The following is a 16,451-nucleotide window of genomic DNA, read 5'->3' as shown; positions in this document are numbered from 1 at the left end:
GGGCGGGCAAACACTCTGGGCGAAGATGTGCTGGATGTATGATGTGGTCAGCCTATTTACAACACCCCTGTTCTTTGAACAGATGATGGAGCCCAATTGTTGAAGCCACCAATACTGCATTGGAACTTACTTTGGCTGAGGAGAGGTCCAACAGAACGAGGAGTCCAGAGCAGCTGTAACCTAGTTGGAGGAATAGATTACCGAGTATTCTGAAGTGAATGATTTCCAGGTTGTGGCTGACCTGGCCAGTACTGTGAAGAGAAAACGCAGGAGAATTAGCGGTAGTGAAGAATGCAACCACATGTGAGCCTCCCAGTGGCCCACAAAGGAAAGATCAGTGGCCCAGTACGAGGTGCAAAGGCACTGGCAGCCATGGAGTAGCAGCATTGCTGGATACGATGGAAGACTGGGCTCAACCAGTGTGATGCAAGGCTTGCCACGGTGATGACAGACACAGTGTCAGCAGGCACTAACTAACTTGTGGACAGTGGTCACCGGCTTTGAGAGCATATGAGAGGAGCAGAGGAATGTTGGATGGATTCCAGAGGACAGAGAGATGCCACGAAAAGGAATGAAAAGGGCACAGGCACAGGAGCACAGGAAAAACATGGGCCAAAGGGTGACCGAGGTGGCAGGAAGGCCATTTCCACAGCATTCATTGGAACATGGGAACAATTGGATGGAGTGAGACCAAAGGGCAGCAGGAAGGTTGTCATTGCAGCATGCTTAGGTGCATACAAAAATCTTCACCACAGAGACGGATGTACGTTACATAGAAGCAGAGGTGCATAGGGTTGTGTGGCTCTTGAAAGAAAGAGCTCAACCACTGATGTATCGGCTGGAAGAGGCAGCATGATTTTGCGGGCAGCAACAGACTTGGCTGTGGGAGGATAGCGTCGGGTTCAGCTGTAGTGGAACTGCAAGACGATGCAAAGACTACAGATTATATGCTTGGCAGAAGTCAAAGTGTAGTGCCACATAGGAAAGGGAGGCCAGCCATGGCTGCAAAAAAGACAAAGGCATAGAAAAAATGAGTCTGTCGGGTGTGACTGGGAAAGGCCAGTGTTTAGGTGGCAGTTGAGTCGTGGTGCTGTGTGTAGGGATCTGACAATGGTTTCATCATTGTGGATGTAGTATCAAATGTGGCAAGAAGGAGAGAAAGTGGGAACCTTGCAGCTGGTAGATGATGTGTGCCATCTTCATGAGGTGACATGTCTTGAGCTGAGCCACCCTCATGAGGAATTCCAAACATGGCTGCATCTTCATGGTGAAGGCTCACAGTGGTAGGACAGCATAGGGCATGGGGGAAGGGATGGGCCATGGTGGCTGGGCAGGATGGCATGGGTTGATGACCCAAGGAGCTGCAGCATGTGGACTGAAACCTCATCACCAATGGAAGTCCAGGTGAGCCAGCTTTGTGAGAAGGGCCGACCATGACTGCAATGGGCAGAGCAGTGTCAGGCACAGCTGGACATGGGGAGCAGGCGGGCAATGGACTAAGGGAAGAGCTGACAAAGGCACTGGAGCCAGAGGAGGTACTGGTGTGAATAGTGACGCTGTACAGCCGTGACACACAGTCAAGTGATACCATGTACATGTGATGAACTATCCCTTATTTTTCCACAGGCGATGGTCTCCTGACCTCCGGAAACAAACATATGGTATTCAGGTCTACAGATTCCACAAAAGTGCAACAATGTACACACAGTGTAAGTTTCTCTCTCACACGAAGTGTCCAACCTGGGCAGTAAAGTAATGTCCCTGGAATGAGATTAGAGTGCCATTGCTTCTATTATATCAAAAGTTTAACTCTTGCCTCTGTTACAACCAATTGTGGGTGATGAACGTTGCAGTAAATGGTTGTAGTAAATGATAATTCCCAGATCGAACTTAAGAATATACTTTATTCATGGCACAAGTTCACAACAAAGTTTGGTTCTAGTAACAACTGAAAGATCGTTTGTGATCAGTTGAGAATAACAGAAACAAAGTTCAGTGGCATAATACAAATTCTGAGGGAAGCCTCATCCTGAGCAGCTGCGATGTAGAGCAGAGCATCTGGGCCGGTCTCGGCAAGTTCCTATTGATGGGCTACGAGTGTGGCCAGTTCCTGGCCCAAAACTGAGTGAGCAGTTGAATGCAGTGACAGGAGGTTGCACTTAACATTAAGTAGCTATCAGACAGAGATATGTCCATGGCGTGCAGAAAGGTACTTGCTTCCTTGATAGCAGTGCCCCCAGTTTCCTGATGCACATGCTACTTGGAATCGCAGCTGTTGTCTCCTGGTGGAGCCTCTAACAGTCAGTGTATCAACAGACTGTTTGTATACAGTAATATGTCCACAACATGCAATGCCTTTGCGGTATTTGTAAATAGTCTGCAGAGAAGAGATGCCTGCTGGCCAAGGGCAAAGATGTTGTGCTGGGAGTGTGATGTGGTCTTTAAAATATGGTCAAATGGTTCAAATGGCTCTGAGCACTATGGGACTTAACATCTGAGGTCACCAGTCCCCTAGAACTTAGAACTACTTAAACCTAACTAACCTAAGGACATTGCACACATCCATGCCCGAGGCACGATTCAAACCTGCGACTGTAGCGGTTGCGCGGTTCCAGGCTGAAGAGCCTAGAACTGCTCGGCCATCCCGGCCAGCAAAATATGGTCAAAATACCTATTTATTCCTGCTCCAAAAGTGTTAATAAAAATATCTCAATATTCTGGAAGATTTTCTCTTGTCTCATTTCTTTCCCTGAACCCATTATGCTCAAATAATCCTGGTTGTCAGTGTTTTTACAGGCTACTCTTTCGTTCTGTTTGTGTTACATGTGTGTTATATGCAGGTATGCATCATTGTTGTACTGGTGTACTGTATAGAGACATTGAGAGCAATGGAAAAAGGTGTGTGTGTGTGTGTGTGTGTGTGTGTGTGTGTGTGTCTGTCTAAATTATTCTCATGAACTGACTAGTTTATTCACTGTACCATACCTTATGATATCTGGCTATCTGAAATATGTAGTGTGGTGAATACATTAATTCAAAGTGGTGGAGACTGAATATTCCTAATATTCCTTTATCACTGCCATTAATCAGATTACCACAGTTGCCAGCATTTAACTTTTCAGGGTTTATGGAAGTTTATGATCATCATTTACCTGATCGGTGCTCCAAGTGGTGTAAAATGACAGATAACTATGACATGCCCTGGGCATTCTCTTTCTCTAAAAGAATCAACCATTTATTTTACACTGACCTGAACAAAAGGCTGCTTAAAGTCTTTGGACAGTTTAGATATGGTAAGAAGTTGAAATTCATTACTTGCTCAAAGTCCATGAGTGCAATGCAGACTGCCTATGAATTTCTAGGTATGCAGTAAAACTTCCAGTAATCCAGAATCCCTTTCTCCATTCTCCAAGGTGGAGATACTTACTGAGATACTTGGGAGGGGGGGGATAAGAAATGCTTCTACAGAGGTGGAATTCAGGGGGAATGTTGCACGTTGTTTTGTTGTCTCCCGTACCATAGTTCCACTGTTGATGAGTGTGCTTGTGCATTAGAGCAGAACAGTTGCTGGAAAGGGTTGAACATAATATACAACAGGCTAAATCAGTAACATAATTGTCATATGCCTCCTGCCGGAGACTTGAATGAATAAGTAATGATGTCTCTCCATCTAATGAACCTTATTTTTATATTTGTATATTATATGTGAATTTCATTGCACATGTGGCATAATTTATTTGAAATATTGAATTTTTTGCTGATTAGTGGGCAGCCTCAGAACTTATTATACTTTGCGTTTTACCTTACTTGGCTTACTGTAATGTCACAAAGTCCTTATAATTACTAGTGCAGAAGTTCTAAACTATGGTAATTATGAATTCTAGCAGAATGAGTACCCTTCCCAGTCAATCTAAATAACACTCTGGTCCTTCCCTGTGCCAGACCCACTCCCCAAGCCATTGCCACATGAATCATATACGTGTGATAGATTCAGGTGCAAGATCTGTCTGAGTCATCCACACAGCACATTCTATTCCAATCCTGTATAGGCTTATCCTGTCTCATCAGAGGAAGAGCCACGTGTGAAAGCAGCCATCTTATACAGCTCTGCTGCAATTTCTGCACAGCATTCTGTGTGTGCGTAACTACCACCAGCTGTTGACCCTCTGGTACCCTGGACTGACGGTTTTGAAAGTTCAGCCGAGATCACAGAATTCGATGATGACCGGCAGATGGCACTGCTGCATATGCGAGAGCTAGCCTCACCGCTGCAGCTCTGGTTGCAGAGCCGTGCTTATCTTGTCAGCCAATTGATGCTTGTGGCTACATTGTAAAGCTAGTGATGTGCCAGCTCTGTCTTAAGTCACGATTTTGCTGTGTTCTTGTATCGTTGTCAGTACACAGTGTTGTTTTAGTCTTAGAATTTGCTAAACCTTAGGTGTTCGCTCTTGGATACTCGTTTGGGTGTGCTGTCTCTGTTGTCCATCTCCCACCTGTTGTTATCCTCCTGTTCACACCTGGCAACTTGCTATTGACAGCCATTGGCTGGAGTCTTTTTTGACTTTGTTAGATTCTGCCCACAATAAACCTGAGAGTTAATGGTCACTGTCAAACTGGCCAAAAGCAGATTTGGAAACCCAATGGTGAAACACACTGCAGAGCACAACTTACTTGAATTAATGACTTTCACAATCCATTCCATCTGGATCCTCCCCCCCCCCTCCCCCCTCCCCCTCCAAAACCTGCTTTTCCAAATTTCATAGCTGGGAGTTGTCCTTGAAATACATCATTTATTCCTGTAGTCCTCCTGACATCAGTCTCTGCTAGCCCCATGCCCCACATCCGTGACCTCCTTATCCCAGGACTGCCTGCATTCACACCTCCTTCCCCAAGTCTGCTCCTCCTCCTCCTCCTCCTCCTCCTCCTCCTCCTCCTCCTCCTCATCATCATCATCATTTCTGTTTACTCCTTCACATCATTGTAAGCATCAAGAACTCACTGCTGCCAGTGCCCATGGATTACATTTCTGTGCTGTGCACCTGCTGCTGCCCCACAAAAATCACCAAGTTTTCAGAAGTTCTAAAGTGATTGATAGTGGCTGACCTGGCCTATCACTATTTTATATGTGCTCAATCATCACCCAGATGTCTCACATTTGGTGTTTGGTGATTTATTTGATATCTTGAAGTATGTTAAATGTTGTGTGCGTAGTTTTAAATATGTATTCTCGTGTTACATCTGCAATGAAATATTTCAGGTGAGTGGTTAATAGCAAAGACGAGACCTGATCTTACAAGAAAATTCGCACCAGCACTTGAAGAGAATGTTAGCCTGATACCTCAGTACATTTATCAGTGCAACGCTCAGAATCCCACGTAAGTACTGTTTGAGTATTTTTATGGTTCATTCAGTCCATAGAAAAATTTATTACAAGCAGACAAAAATAAAATTGATTTCACCCTTATGTGTAAGGTCTGTCTTGGCAACTAAATAAGAAACATTTGAATTTTACCTGTCATACTTTACACCACTCTATTTCAAAATAACCTGTGGATTTGTAATATATTATTGAGGTCAACACACAAAATACATGGAATTTCAAAATAGTTACTACATAGATTGCTTGATATTATTGTTTATACCCACGAATTAGCAAAGAAATCTTTTGGGTAATTTTAAGAGGGCTTTTATTTACCAAGGTGCTATTCCCTCATTCTGTGCATCACAATGATTTTGGGGTGTTTCATGCACAAATGTAAGATTGTCTGGTATACAGGCCTAGTTCTGAGGCTGGCCGCTGTGGCCGAGCGGTTCTAGGCACTTCAGTCCAGAATTGCGCTGCTGCTACAGTCGCAGGTTCAAATCCTGCCTTGGGCATGGATGTGTGTGATGTCCTTAGGTTAGTTAGGTTTAAGTAGTTCTAAGCCTAGGGGACTGATGACCTCAGATGTTAAGTCCCATAGTGCTTAGAGCCATTTGAACCAACCCAGTTCTGAATTCGGACTCACCAAATAACTGGACATGAATTCATTCACTGTATCCCCGTTATGATATTACTATATTAAATGCCCTAGGACACTACAGTGTTGTATTTATTAACAGCAATGTAGGCAGAAGTGCAGTCTTCTCGAGGTAGGCTGCAGTTAGTTTATGTTGATATTTCTTGCTGCAATTACAATTTGACTCCTTTTCTTAAAGATACTGATGAGAAAGAATGCCTCAGATTCTCTTAAATCAAGTTGTGAAACATTTTCCCAGTTATTCTCAAATCAGAGTGAATGTTAGCACAGAGCATGGAATGCTGGAGCTGCAAAACTTTAGCACTGATTTATAGCCTCACGTATAATTTACATGTAGCTGAAGAGAATGGAACTTCATTTTCTTGCTGTAATCTTGAGTGGTTGTGTACTCATAAGGAGTTAAATATGGTTACATATGATATTATTATGAAAAGGGTAGACTGCTACTCTCCATATTGTGGAGACGTTGAGTTGCAGATAGACACAACAACAAAACTGTCAAACAGGTTAGCATTTGGCCAAAAAGGGATTATCTGAATTAGACCCCCCCCCCCCCCCCCCCACACACACACCACACGCACACGCACACGCACACGCACACGCACACGCACACGCACACGCACACGCACACCAGTGCGTGTGCGACCATTCTCTCTGGCTGCCGAGGACATATGATATGATGATAAGCAGCTATATCAAATGTTATTCCAAATTATTTGCTGAATGGGAATTGAGAGACATCAGATGCAATGAGTATAGATGTATTATCCAGTTGTGACACATGAAATTTATACTGGCCAGGGACTGGAGCCCAGAGTTCCAGTTTATAAGCTGTCACCTTAATCATTTTGGCTATCTGTGCACGCTCCTGTGCCCAATCCAGATCTCCTTCTTTCTACATCCTGATATCATAGTCCTATGTACATCTTCCTTTATTAAGTGCGTAAAGTGACCATTCATGATAAGCAAGAAATCGGGGTTCACTTACTAGTTTGGATTAAATTTGCACGTCACAATTGGGTAATATGCCTATATCCATTGCAGTTGATATCATGAAGTTTGCAGTCAGCGAATAATTTGGAATAATTTAAATATATGGCAGCTGCTGTGTAGGATAGGCACACACACTTCTGTCACCATGGCAAATGGCGATGTTCAGCATGTCGTGCAGTTGGGATCTCATCTGACCTTGTAGTCACCAGTGAAATGGCAGTTGAGCATAGGAACAAGAAGCATGATATTTGTGCATTTGATGACAGATTGATCAAGAGAGCCAAGTGTATTGATGGGCAACAATATGTTGATAACAGGTCTCCTATCAGCTGTTGTAGATTCTAACAGTGGATAGAAAGGTTAAAATGCAGCAAATTATTTATCAAATAACTGCAACAGCAACAAGCAGGCACTCATATAGCACAGATCCACCACCTGATTGTGGGACAGAGAATCTACTGGTCCACATATGTATCCTAATTCACTATATGATACAGGCCACAGAAATTAGCACAGATGCAGGAATGCTACCATTGTGTGTTTGATGTGTGGATACACCTTGACTAACTGGTTAGCATGGACAATATTTTTTGGGGATTTTGATATTTTTTTGTTGATTTTGGTGTTCTCTTTTGGCAGTTTTAGTACCGTTTTTTACAGTTTCAGTGGATGCTTCTTTCACCCCCCCCCTCCCCCCCTCAAATTGCGTTTTTTCAGTTTTCACATAATTTTTTGGCCTTTTTTTTGTAGTTTCGGAGTTATTTGTGTCATTCAGTTTTACTTTTTGACAGGTTCGGCATTACTTCCTTGCAGTTTCAGTGCTATTTTCTGCTCATTTTTGGCGTTTTTTCCTGCCCATTTTGGTGTTGTTTTAGTTTCTGACAGTTAGTTCTTTTTGTCATATTTCACTTTCTTATGTTGTTATGTTGAAAATTAAAATATTCTTTCCAACTATATGATATTTACTGACACCAGCTGTACATTTATCTACATTAACATTAAAAACATTTACACGGAACTTATTAAATCTAATCAGTTGTGTGTGCCAAGTTGGTAATTGTAGGAAGTAAGTTTTTTCAGCTGGTCTTTCCCAAGTGGGTTGTGGAGGAGACCCAACAGGATGGCTCAAGGGCAAAATAATTCCCCAGGATGGCAGGCCATTCCAAGCACCTGTTGGAAAAGGTGATCTGGCAGAAGGGAGTGTTTTAGAATGGAGCGATTAGCATGAGTGGGGATGGGCCAATGAAATGTGATTACTGTGTCTGAGTGGCTGAAAGACCTGAATGTTACAAAATTATGTGGAGTGGTTTGGAGCTCATGAAATCGGAGGTAGTCAATTGGCCAGCATCATGTGTGTTTAGTGAGTGACTTCTTGGAGTGGAATGTTCAGAGACTAGTGATCTGGGAAGTATTTCTTCAAGTACAGAAAGCTGAGAGTACTAACAAGGACATTTATTATGTTTGAGTGTGGGAGTTGATAGTAGCAAAGCGGAGGCCAGAGGCATTGTTTCAAGTGTTAGCTGTGTTTGTATTCCTGTTCAGCTGTCAGTTCTTGCAGTCTTTCTGACAAGAGTTGGGTTGCCAGAAGACACTAATTAGTGGCTTTGTACTTGTGAGAAATTTAATCATGTCTCATAGGGTGACGCAGGGCTGGCAGCACTTACATTGATTGTACATGTGTAGCAGTGCAGAGAATTAGTCCGGGTCTGATAATAAACATTTCCAATTAAAATTGTAGATCAGTTGGCCATGTAATTTGTCTGGTGCACCACACCTTGCCGAGATTGTGTGGTTTCTGACCACAGCCGCAAGTGTGATATCGCACAGTGCCAGGAAGCTCTGAAACATGTGAGAAATGAATATTTCAGTGTGAAAACAGTCACCCAGAGTCTATATTTGAACATGGTCTTCAGCACAAGAAGATACATTTGGTAATGTCCACATTTCCTCTGGCATGGGAAGTTGCTTTTCCTCAAAATTATGAAGGAATTTATATCCCTTTAGAATATCTACACGACTGAAACCTGCCATTCCGGATGCAGTGTGAGCGTTAATAACAGAGGTCATAATTATCATCCTGTATTTGAAACAGGAGCTTACGGTGGTGAAGACAACAGACTTATGTGGATATGTGGCCATAATTGAGGCCCATTTGCATTAACTAAATGGCATATTTTCATAGTCCATAAATATATATACAAGAAGCAAACAATTACAGCAATTTAACTACGGAAATGCATAAACCAACATGGCGCCTCCTCAACTTGGCTCTTTCAGCTAATCACAGCACAGGACATGAGATGTCACATGAATTTGTTTTTGGAAGTAAATTAGGACACTAATGATGTTTTCACTTTAATATTTATTCAATATTTTTTACAATTTTATGAATGAAGTTTGGGGAGACAGCTTAACCCTTTGGATGGCCGGAGCTGTATCTTAGCTTGAAAGATCGTAATTCAGTTGCTGCAAGGCCAGTGAACATGATTCCATAAGAAGTTATCATATTACATAAGCAGCATGATTTAAAACTGAGTGAGGCAGCGCAGTGATAAGCACACTGGATTCGCATTCGGGAGGACACTGGTTCAAACTGTGTCCAGCCATCCTGATTAGGTTGTTGTGATTTCCCTAAAGCACTTCAGGCAAATGCCAGGATGATTCCTTTGAAAGGTCACGGCCAACTTCCTTCCCTATCTGATGTGAGACTGATGACCTCGTTGTTTTGTTCCCTCCTCCAAATCAACCAATCAACAACCATGATATTTCATATTTACTATTGTGTACTACAAAAAATGCAGATCAATAGATGTACTTCTATAAAAGACTCTCATAAACATTATTTTTGGTACTGTTTGTGGTGTAAAAGCATCAGGAAATGAGCCATTGGTGACTAAAAGTGTTACTGAAATGGAGTTCATCGGTCATAGGCTATTTTTGTTTCTACGGCCATAGTTCCTTGCGCGGTAAATGAACTGTCATTTAAGATTATACATGAGAAATGGTCAGAATTAATATCAATATTCAGTTACTAGCAATTTCCAGTATTAGTAAACTGCTGGCCTCTGATTTGAGAGATCATTACATGGAATTGGGGAAAATGCCAAATTCATGTTACATTGTTAAAAAGCTGCTGATTTTGCATTATCATTAATGTGGAATTTTCCTACCCCCTACTGATTAGAGATGAAACTTTTTAGTGTGTACTGGTGGCAGGATAGGGGTATATTGAAAGCCACCCAAGGCAGTGGAACCTGCCATCCAGGCAGGTAGCGGAGTTATTCTCATATTGGGGATATTTACACAGGGTGAAATAGGATATCACTTTCCTCGGCCACAGGTAGATGACCCATGAATCTGATGTGCAGTCATGCACATTTGTTTGTTCACCCTAAGCATTTTAGTCAACCTCTACCTACAACAAGACAGTCTATCACCCCATCAATCCCACACTTGGTCAGAATTATTTGAAAAACATTCCACAGCAGATAAGGAAGTACTTGTGTGTTCAACCTCACTCCACCCTCTCTCCTCCCAGTCAGTTGCCCTCAGTTCTGTTGTACACATCTGCGACCCCATTGAATGTGGTGTGTATACCTTAGATGCAGCTATCTCGTGGAGCTCTTGAGCAGCCATGGATCATGATTGTTTCACAACACTTGTGGTGCATGTGGAATCCATGTCACAACAGTATGTTATTGCTATCAGGGGAAAAGGGGTGGTGGTACGCCCTATTAAATTGGTGCTTGTAATTTAGTTGCCAGTAGATGTGTTCAGACTTTTATCCAAGATTAGAGATATATAAGAAGTGTTCTAATAATATAGATCAGCACAGAACTTCCTTGTTTCACATATCTAGCTTTTGTTGTTTGGTAGTTACTGGGGATATTTGTATTAGTGATGTTAGCTGTATTATACAAATCACATGAGATATTCATATGGTTCCTCACCGTATTGTTTGCAAATTTGTTGGTGTTTATGATGATAAATTTGTGCTTCCTTTTACAGAGGTGAAGCTGCATTTCGTGCAATGATGTCTGGATTTGGGTGGGCAAAACACCCAATGATTCAACGTATACATTCCTTGCCTCCAGAGATTCCAATAACCATAATATATGGTTCAAGATCTTGGGTTCAGAACACACCGGGAGAAACAATACAGCAAGCTCGCACAAATTCATATGTCAATGTGCAGGTAAGATATTCTAAGCAGTGTGAGCAAAAACATGCAAAATTTCGTTTGCTAAACATGAAAGAAAAACAGAGGTATATACCAGTAAATCACTCCTGAGTGGTAAGGGGGAAATATAGTTACTAATTATTTCCATCCTGTTATCTTCCTTTACTCCTATAGCCAAATATCTCCGTCAGAACATATGAACTTTTAGTCATCATATACTGATAAATCAATTTGTATTTGTAAGTTTACAATTAGCGGGATCTAATTTTTATAACGTTTTTGCTATTGTATATAATGACCCTGCGCTGTCTACTCTACTCGTAACTATAATGTACTATTAACCTCCTTTATTACAAATGACTGGTTGTGCCTGCTAAACTGTGTGACCTTGCTACAACCTTGGCTATATTAAAAAAAAAAAAAAAAATTGTTAGCTCTCCTTTAAAGTAAACGGAACTCTCTTACAAATGATAACTGTGTTTGTACCTGTCTCAGTATTAATTAGGCTATCATACTTTTTCCATAGCATTTAGTCGAAAACTAGAGTGTTGCTCTATGCAGAAACAGTCTACACTACACTTACCTTCACACCTTTAATTATTTTGAAGAGTCATGTTTTGTACTGAAACACAGTGTCATTATTTACTACTGAGCTCAGAACCAATACTAACTCACCTTCAGAGCTTTCCTCCTTTTGATATCTGCCACCAGGCCTGAAAGAACAGAATCTTGAAGGTAAATCTACGTTAAACTTGAAACAGTAATGAATGTGTGTTTGAATAAACAGATTTTTTGCTTTAGCACCAGAATGAAACGAACAATTGAAAGACTTCCCTTTCAGACATTACTTTATGAACTGTGCAAAGAAAAATAAGTTAATTATTGTCATCAGACTGAATTTATTTTAGTCTTGAGAATTTAAGCAATGGCTGTTACGAATGTTTTGTATCTCCATTTTCATATGTTAATGAACCACAAAAATCTTGCACTAACGATACAGCCCAACTGCCAACCCTGTATCAACACTGCCCACTGGGTTAGCCTACTGCACATTTTCTCTTGTAGAAAAGGTGTTCCAGAAATGGAACGATAAGGAAAAAACTTGGCAGTTCTCTGGCGTAATGGCTTCCCCGTTTCATTGGCTGAGTACTTCTCTTTTCATAATAATAAATCCCAGAGTTTACAAATGTTATTGTTTTAAATCCTTAAGTATACACCAAAGAAATAAAGTGTTTAATTATTAATCAAAATATTCTTTTACCATTATTTTATACCTCTTTAAATAATCATGATTATGTCATATCAGAAATTTACAACACACTGCATAAATATAAAAGTAATACTGTTCTGTTACAAGCAGCATGTAAAATGCACCACACAAGGAATTATTGCATTTTGTATATTGCAGGTAATTACAGGTGCTGGACACCATGTATATGCTGATAAAAGTGAAACTTTTAATCAGCATGTACTTGAAGCATGTGAGCTGTCAGACAGACGTGATAGCAGACTGTTGGGTACTCTTCCTAAAAATGGAGATGATGAAAGTGATGATGAAGAAAGTGAAAGTGATGCTGAGGGAAATATACTGGAGGATATACGTTTTGTTCCTAGTTGAAACAGTCTATGGATCTCATACTTTGTGAAATGTAAAACTGCAATTTGTTTGTAGTTGAATTTGTTGAAGATTCAAATTCATATATGCAATTGTTTTAAATATCTTAAATTTTATTTATGATAAAATGAAAATTTAGTGTAAAATAAAACATATTTTAACATGTATAAGATTTTAACAATTTTTGAATATGGAAGATGGGCCACTTATTACCAGATGTCAAAACAGTATATGGAGTAGGGATGAGACACAAATCTGAAAATGTAATTACACTCTAGCTTTTATAAGTGTCATTAATTTCCGAATTGGAAGAAATGAAGTATTGATTATAAAAAAGGTATATGAGATTTATGGATTGATGTTCATAGCCAAGGAAAGTTACTTGATGAGACCTATCAGTAAACATAAACTTCACTAAACTCTAGGTTCAACCATAATTTAAATTTTCTCTTTAACCTCAGATACCGTTAATTTGTCAATAGGCAAGTAGACTTCTATTGCATGTCACTAATATTAGTGATATATTTCCCCTTTCATGTTGAATAAGATTTTAATTTGTATATTGCTTCCTCTTTTCTTAATCTCATATACTGGCTAGATACAGAACCTCCTCTCTGCTGATGGCAAGATATTACAGAAAATAAGGAAACGTGAATAAGACTTTGAGCAGTGGACATTATGTATCCATGAGCGTATGTCCCTACAGTTCCTCTTGCTGTATTGAATATGCAATTCAAAGTTTCAAACTTTTGCACACTTTCCATTTTGTGTTTCCCTTCATCTACATTTCTGCTGCTTAGCTTTTTTTATTATTTTGCATGTCTTCCAGGACTTATTATTACACATGTAGTGTATAGATTAGTACTTCCCAAATTTGTGAGATGTTGCATGTGTAAGTAATGGGAGTAGGGTCCTGTTACGTTCCAGTCTTCCTTTTGTTGTTCTCTGAAATCACCTCAGGTGATCTTCCCTAACTTGTGTTCTATTTGAGTGAGTGCTGAGTTTAATGGCATTAATGTTGTAGGGACTTGAAACTGTAAGCTATTTTCTTTACACTATACAAATTGTAATGTGTCTATATATGGATACTAATACCAGTAGAATCACATCATTGCATTTGTTCCCATTGACAAGATATTTTTCAAGAAATTTGTGTGTAACAGTACTTGAACATCTATTTTGTAACATGATGTGATATATTTGTCATGCTTATTTCATGTTTTGTTTGAATGTGAAATAATGTAAAAATATCAACAGTGGATGTTGCTTAAATCTGTGATGGACAATCACCAAAGAATTGTTTAGTGATAAGAAATGTTGGTAACTAAAGAACATAAAAGTAAATAATATTTTAGATAATGTGTGTAACAGATCTTATTTTTACCTCTAACCCTCTGTATTGGTATCACAAAAGTATGATATATATGCTACATAATCAATTTGAGAATTAATGTTTTCCCTTTGCAATGATTGAGCACTTAAAGTTCTTCTTGTAAATATTTGGTGTATCAACAGAAAAAAAAATATGAGGAGGATAGATTGCTACTCACCACGTAGGGAACCCATGAATTTCACACAAGCACATTGGGGGGGGGGGGGGGGGGGAATACTAAATATTATTAGCTATCAGACTAAGCCCATTATCAGATATAGACAGAAGAAACACATGCACATGATTATGCATGGCCACTGTCATCTCTGGGCACTAAGATCTGACTGCATCTGAGGTGAGCAGCAATGGTACACGAGGTGTTACCTACACTCTGCTAAGGCTCTTATCCATAAGTTGTATGCAGGTGAAATGGAGTGGCTCAGAAGTCAGATCTTCATTGGGTGCTCCTTACAGAGTTGAGCCATAGGTGCTCGCAGAGACAGGGCTGCGTGCGTGCGTGCGTGTGTGTCTGATGATGGAGGTATTCCAATAGCAGTCTCCCCCTCCCTCCCCTCCCAATGTGTGCACCTACCACTCAGGACTGCCTCTACGTGGCGAGAAGCAGTTTATCCTTTTTTATATTATCCTGTCCAGGATTTTCCATTGTATGGTGTATCATAAAGTTTGAAACTGACAATGACCCATCATTTTGTGAATGTTTTATATGAAGGAAAGCAGTTGCAGATGCACAGAGATTTGAATTTTAGAGCTATGATATGTCAGCATCCTGCACAGCATCAAGCATTAATGGATAAATGTGTCTTAAGGGACCACATTAGTTCATATTTTAGATTGTTTTCCTGGAAATGTACAAACTGGGGTTGATTTTGTGGCATAATTGATATTAATATTCCATCACTTGAAGGCTTAACTCAGATATCTAACCGAAAATAGGCTATTTTATGTAATGAATATTTTATGAAAAATAGACTATACATTTCAACCTTTATAAGTTTGAAAATCAAGAAGCAACAATGGCTCCTTCAGTATAACCTTTTGATATGTTTTGACATTTTGCAAAGAACTTGGCATAGTAGGTTTAATTGCAAATTACAAAGTGCATCGTAAATGCACTTGTAGTGACTGAGCACCAGAGGCTGGTCACACACAGGGAGAAAAACAGTGGGAAACACATCCCAGGCCAAGTCTGGTAATGGGCAAGTTCATCACAACAAATCACTGAACTGTCCTAATTGGCACATAGAACCTACACAGAAAATAAACTTTGCGGGAGAGAGTGCGCCCACTGTTGGTGTGCAGGTGTCCTCAATCTGCTGGTGGTGGCACTGCCAATGAGGGGTGCTGACGCTCTAATTTCGTAGTCTTGTCTGCAGTGCCAAATGTGAACTCTGCAGGTGTGATGGTCATGATGTAACTGGACACACCTCCACATCTCATACCCCCTCTGGGGATCTGGAGCCACATGTATTGGTGGTAAAAGGTGGGGGGCCATGTGAATGAGGTTATTGTCAGAGGGGGACTGGTGTGGTCAAGTATGCCATGAATCATGCCCAGGTGATTCTGCAGTATTGGCAGTGATGCGATGGCAGATGCATGTTGATGATGATGATCACCTCCATTGGCTTGTTGGCATCCAATGATGCATTGCTGCTGTGGCACTGGATTGTCAGCTATCTCCAGCCTGGCAGGACGTACAGTGAAAAGTGGTCCAGACAATGGCGAGCCAGGTGTGGGACGAGACCACGCATGCCACTGGCATGAAATCTGTGCCATCAGCGATGAGGGACAGGGCAGGAACAATGAGCGATTCTGTGGGAGGGTGGTGTCCAGGCACCCTCTGTTGAGCACTGGCAGAGGACTCAGTGCAGCAGGTGGCCGCAGCTCAATGTTCATGCTCAACAGTTCCTCAAGTGAAGGTGCACCTGTGCACAGCACTTGCATGTTGAGTCATTGCTGCAGTCTACAGTGATTTTGGGTAAGGCAGGTCAGTGCCCTGATGGTTGGAGAGCAGCACAGTATTGGTGTCAACAATGAATGTTTGCGTAGTGCATTTCACTTGCACTGTAGCTGGCACCCATCCAAGCTGCTGACTAAAAGTATGTTCCCAGACATACATGCTGGGTGTATCACAATGGATGTGAGCACACGTTGGGCCATGCCGCAAGGCAGAGTGGATGCAGCAGAGTCCTGAGTCCTGGGTTGTCAGTTGTGGAGGATCCTTGCCGCGCTTCTGCCATGCAGCGGTGTAGT

General features: G+C 41.0%; 1 protein-coding gene across 2 annotated transcripts in view; it reads left to right on the top strand.

Moving 5' to 3' along the window:
• The window catches only part of LOC126263635 (1-acylglycerol-3-phosphate O-acyltransferase ABHD5-like), a 284,682-nt gene extending 270,554 nt beyond the window's left edge, over positions 1 to 14,128 (top strand). The window contains exons 6-8 of one of the 2 annotated variants that reach the window (XM_049960728.1): positions 5,258 to 5,375; positions 11,022 to 11,208; positions 12,602 to 14,128. In XM_049960728.1, the coding sequence (XP_049816685.1) occupies positions 5,258 to 5,375; positions 11,022 to 11,208; positions 12,602 to 12,811 (515 nt within the window). In that variant the 3' untranslated portion in view covers positions 12,812 to 14,128. The remainder of the gene's footprint in view (positions 1 to 5,257; positions 5,376 to 11,021; positions 11,209 to 12,601) is intronic. The other variant, XM_049960729.1, reaches the window with a different exon arrangement.
• The last annotated feature ends 2,323 nt before the right edge of the window (positions 14,129 to 16,451 follow it).

This window comes from Schistocerca nitens, chromosome 6, assembly GCF_023898315.1.
Source record: "Schistocerca nitens isolate TAMUIC-IGC-003100 chromosome 6, iqSchNite1.1, whole genome shotgun sequence".
NCBI classification, from domain to species: domain Eukaryota; kingdom Metazoa; phylum Arthropoda; class Insecta; order Orthoptera; family Acrididae; genus Schistocerca; species Schistocerca nitens.
Note: the sequence above shows the minus strand (reverse complement) of the source record. Positions and strands in the feature narration are given on the sequence as shown.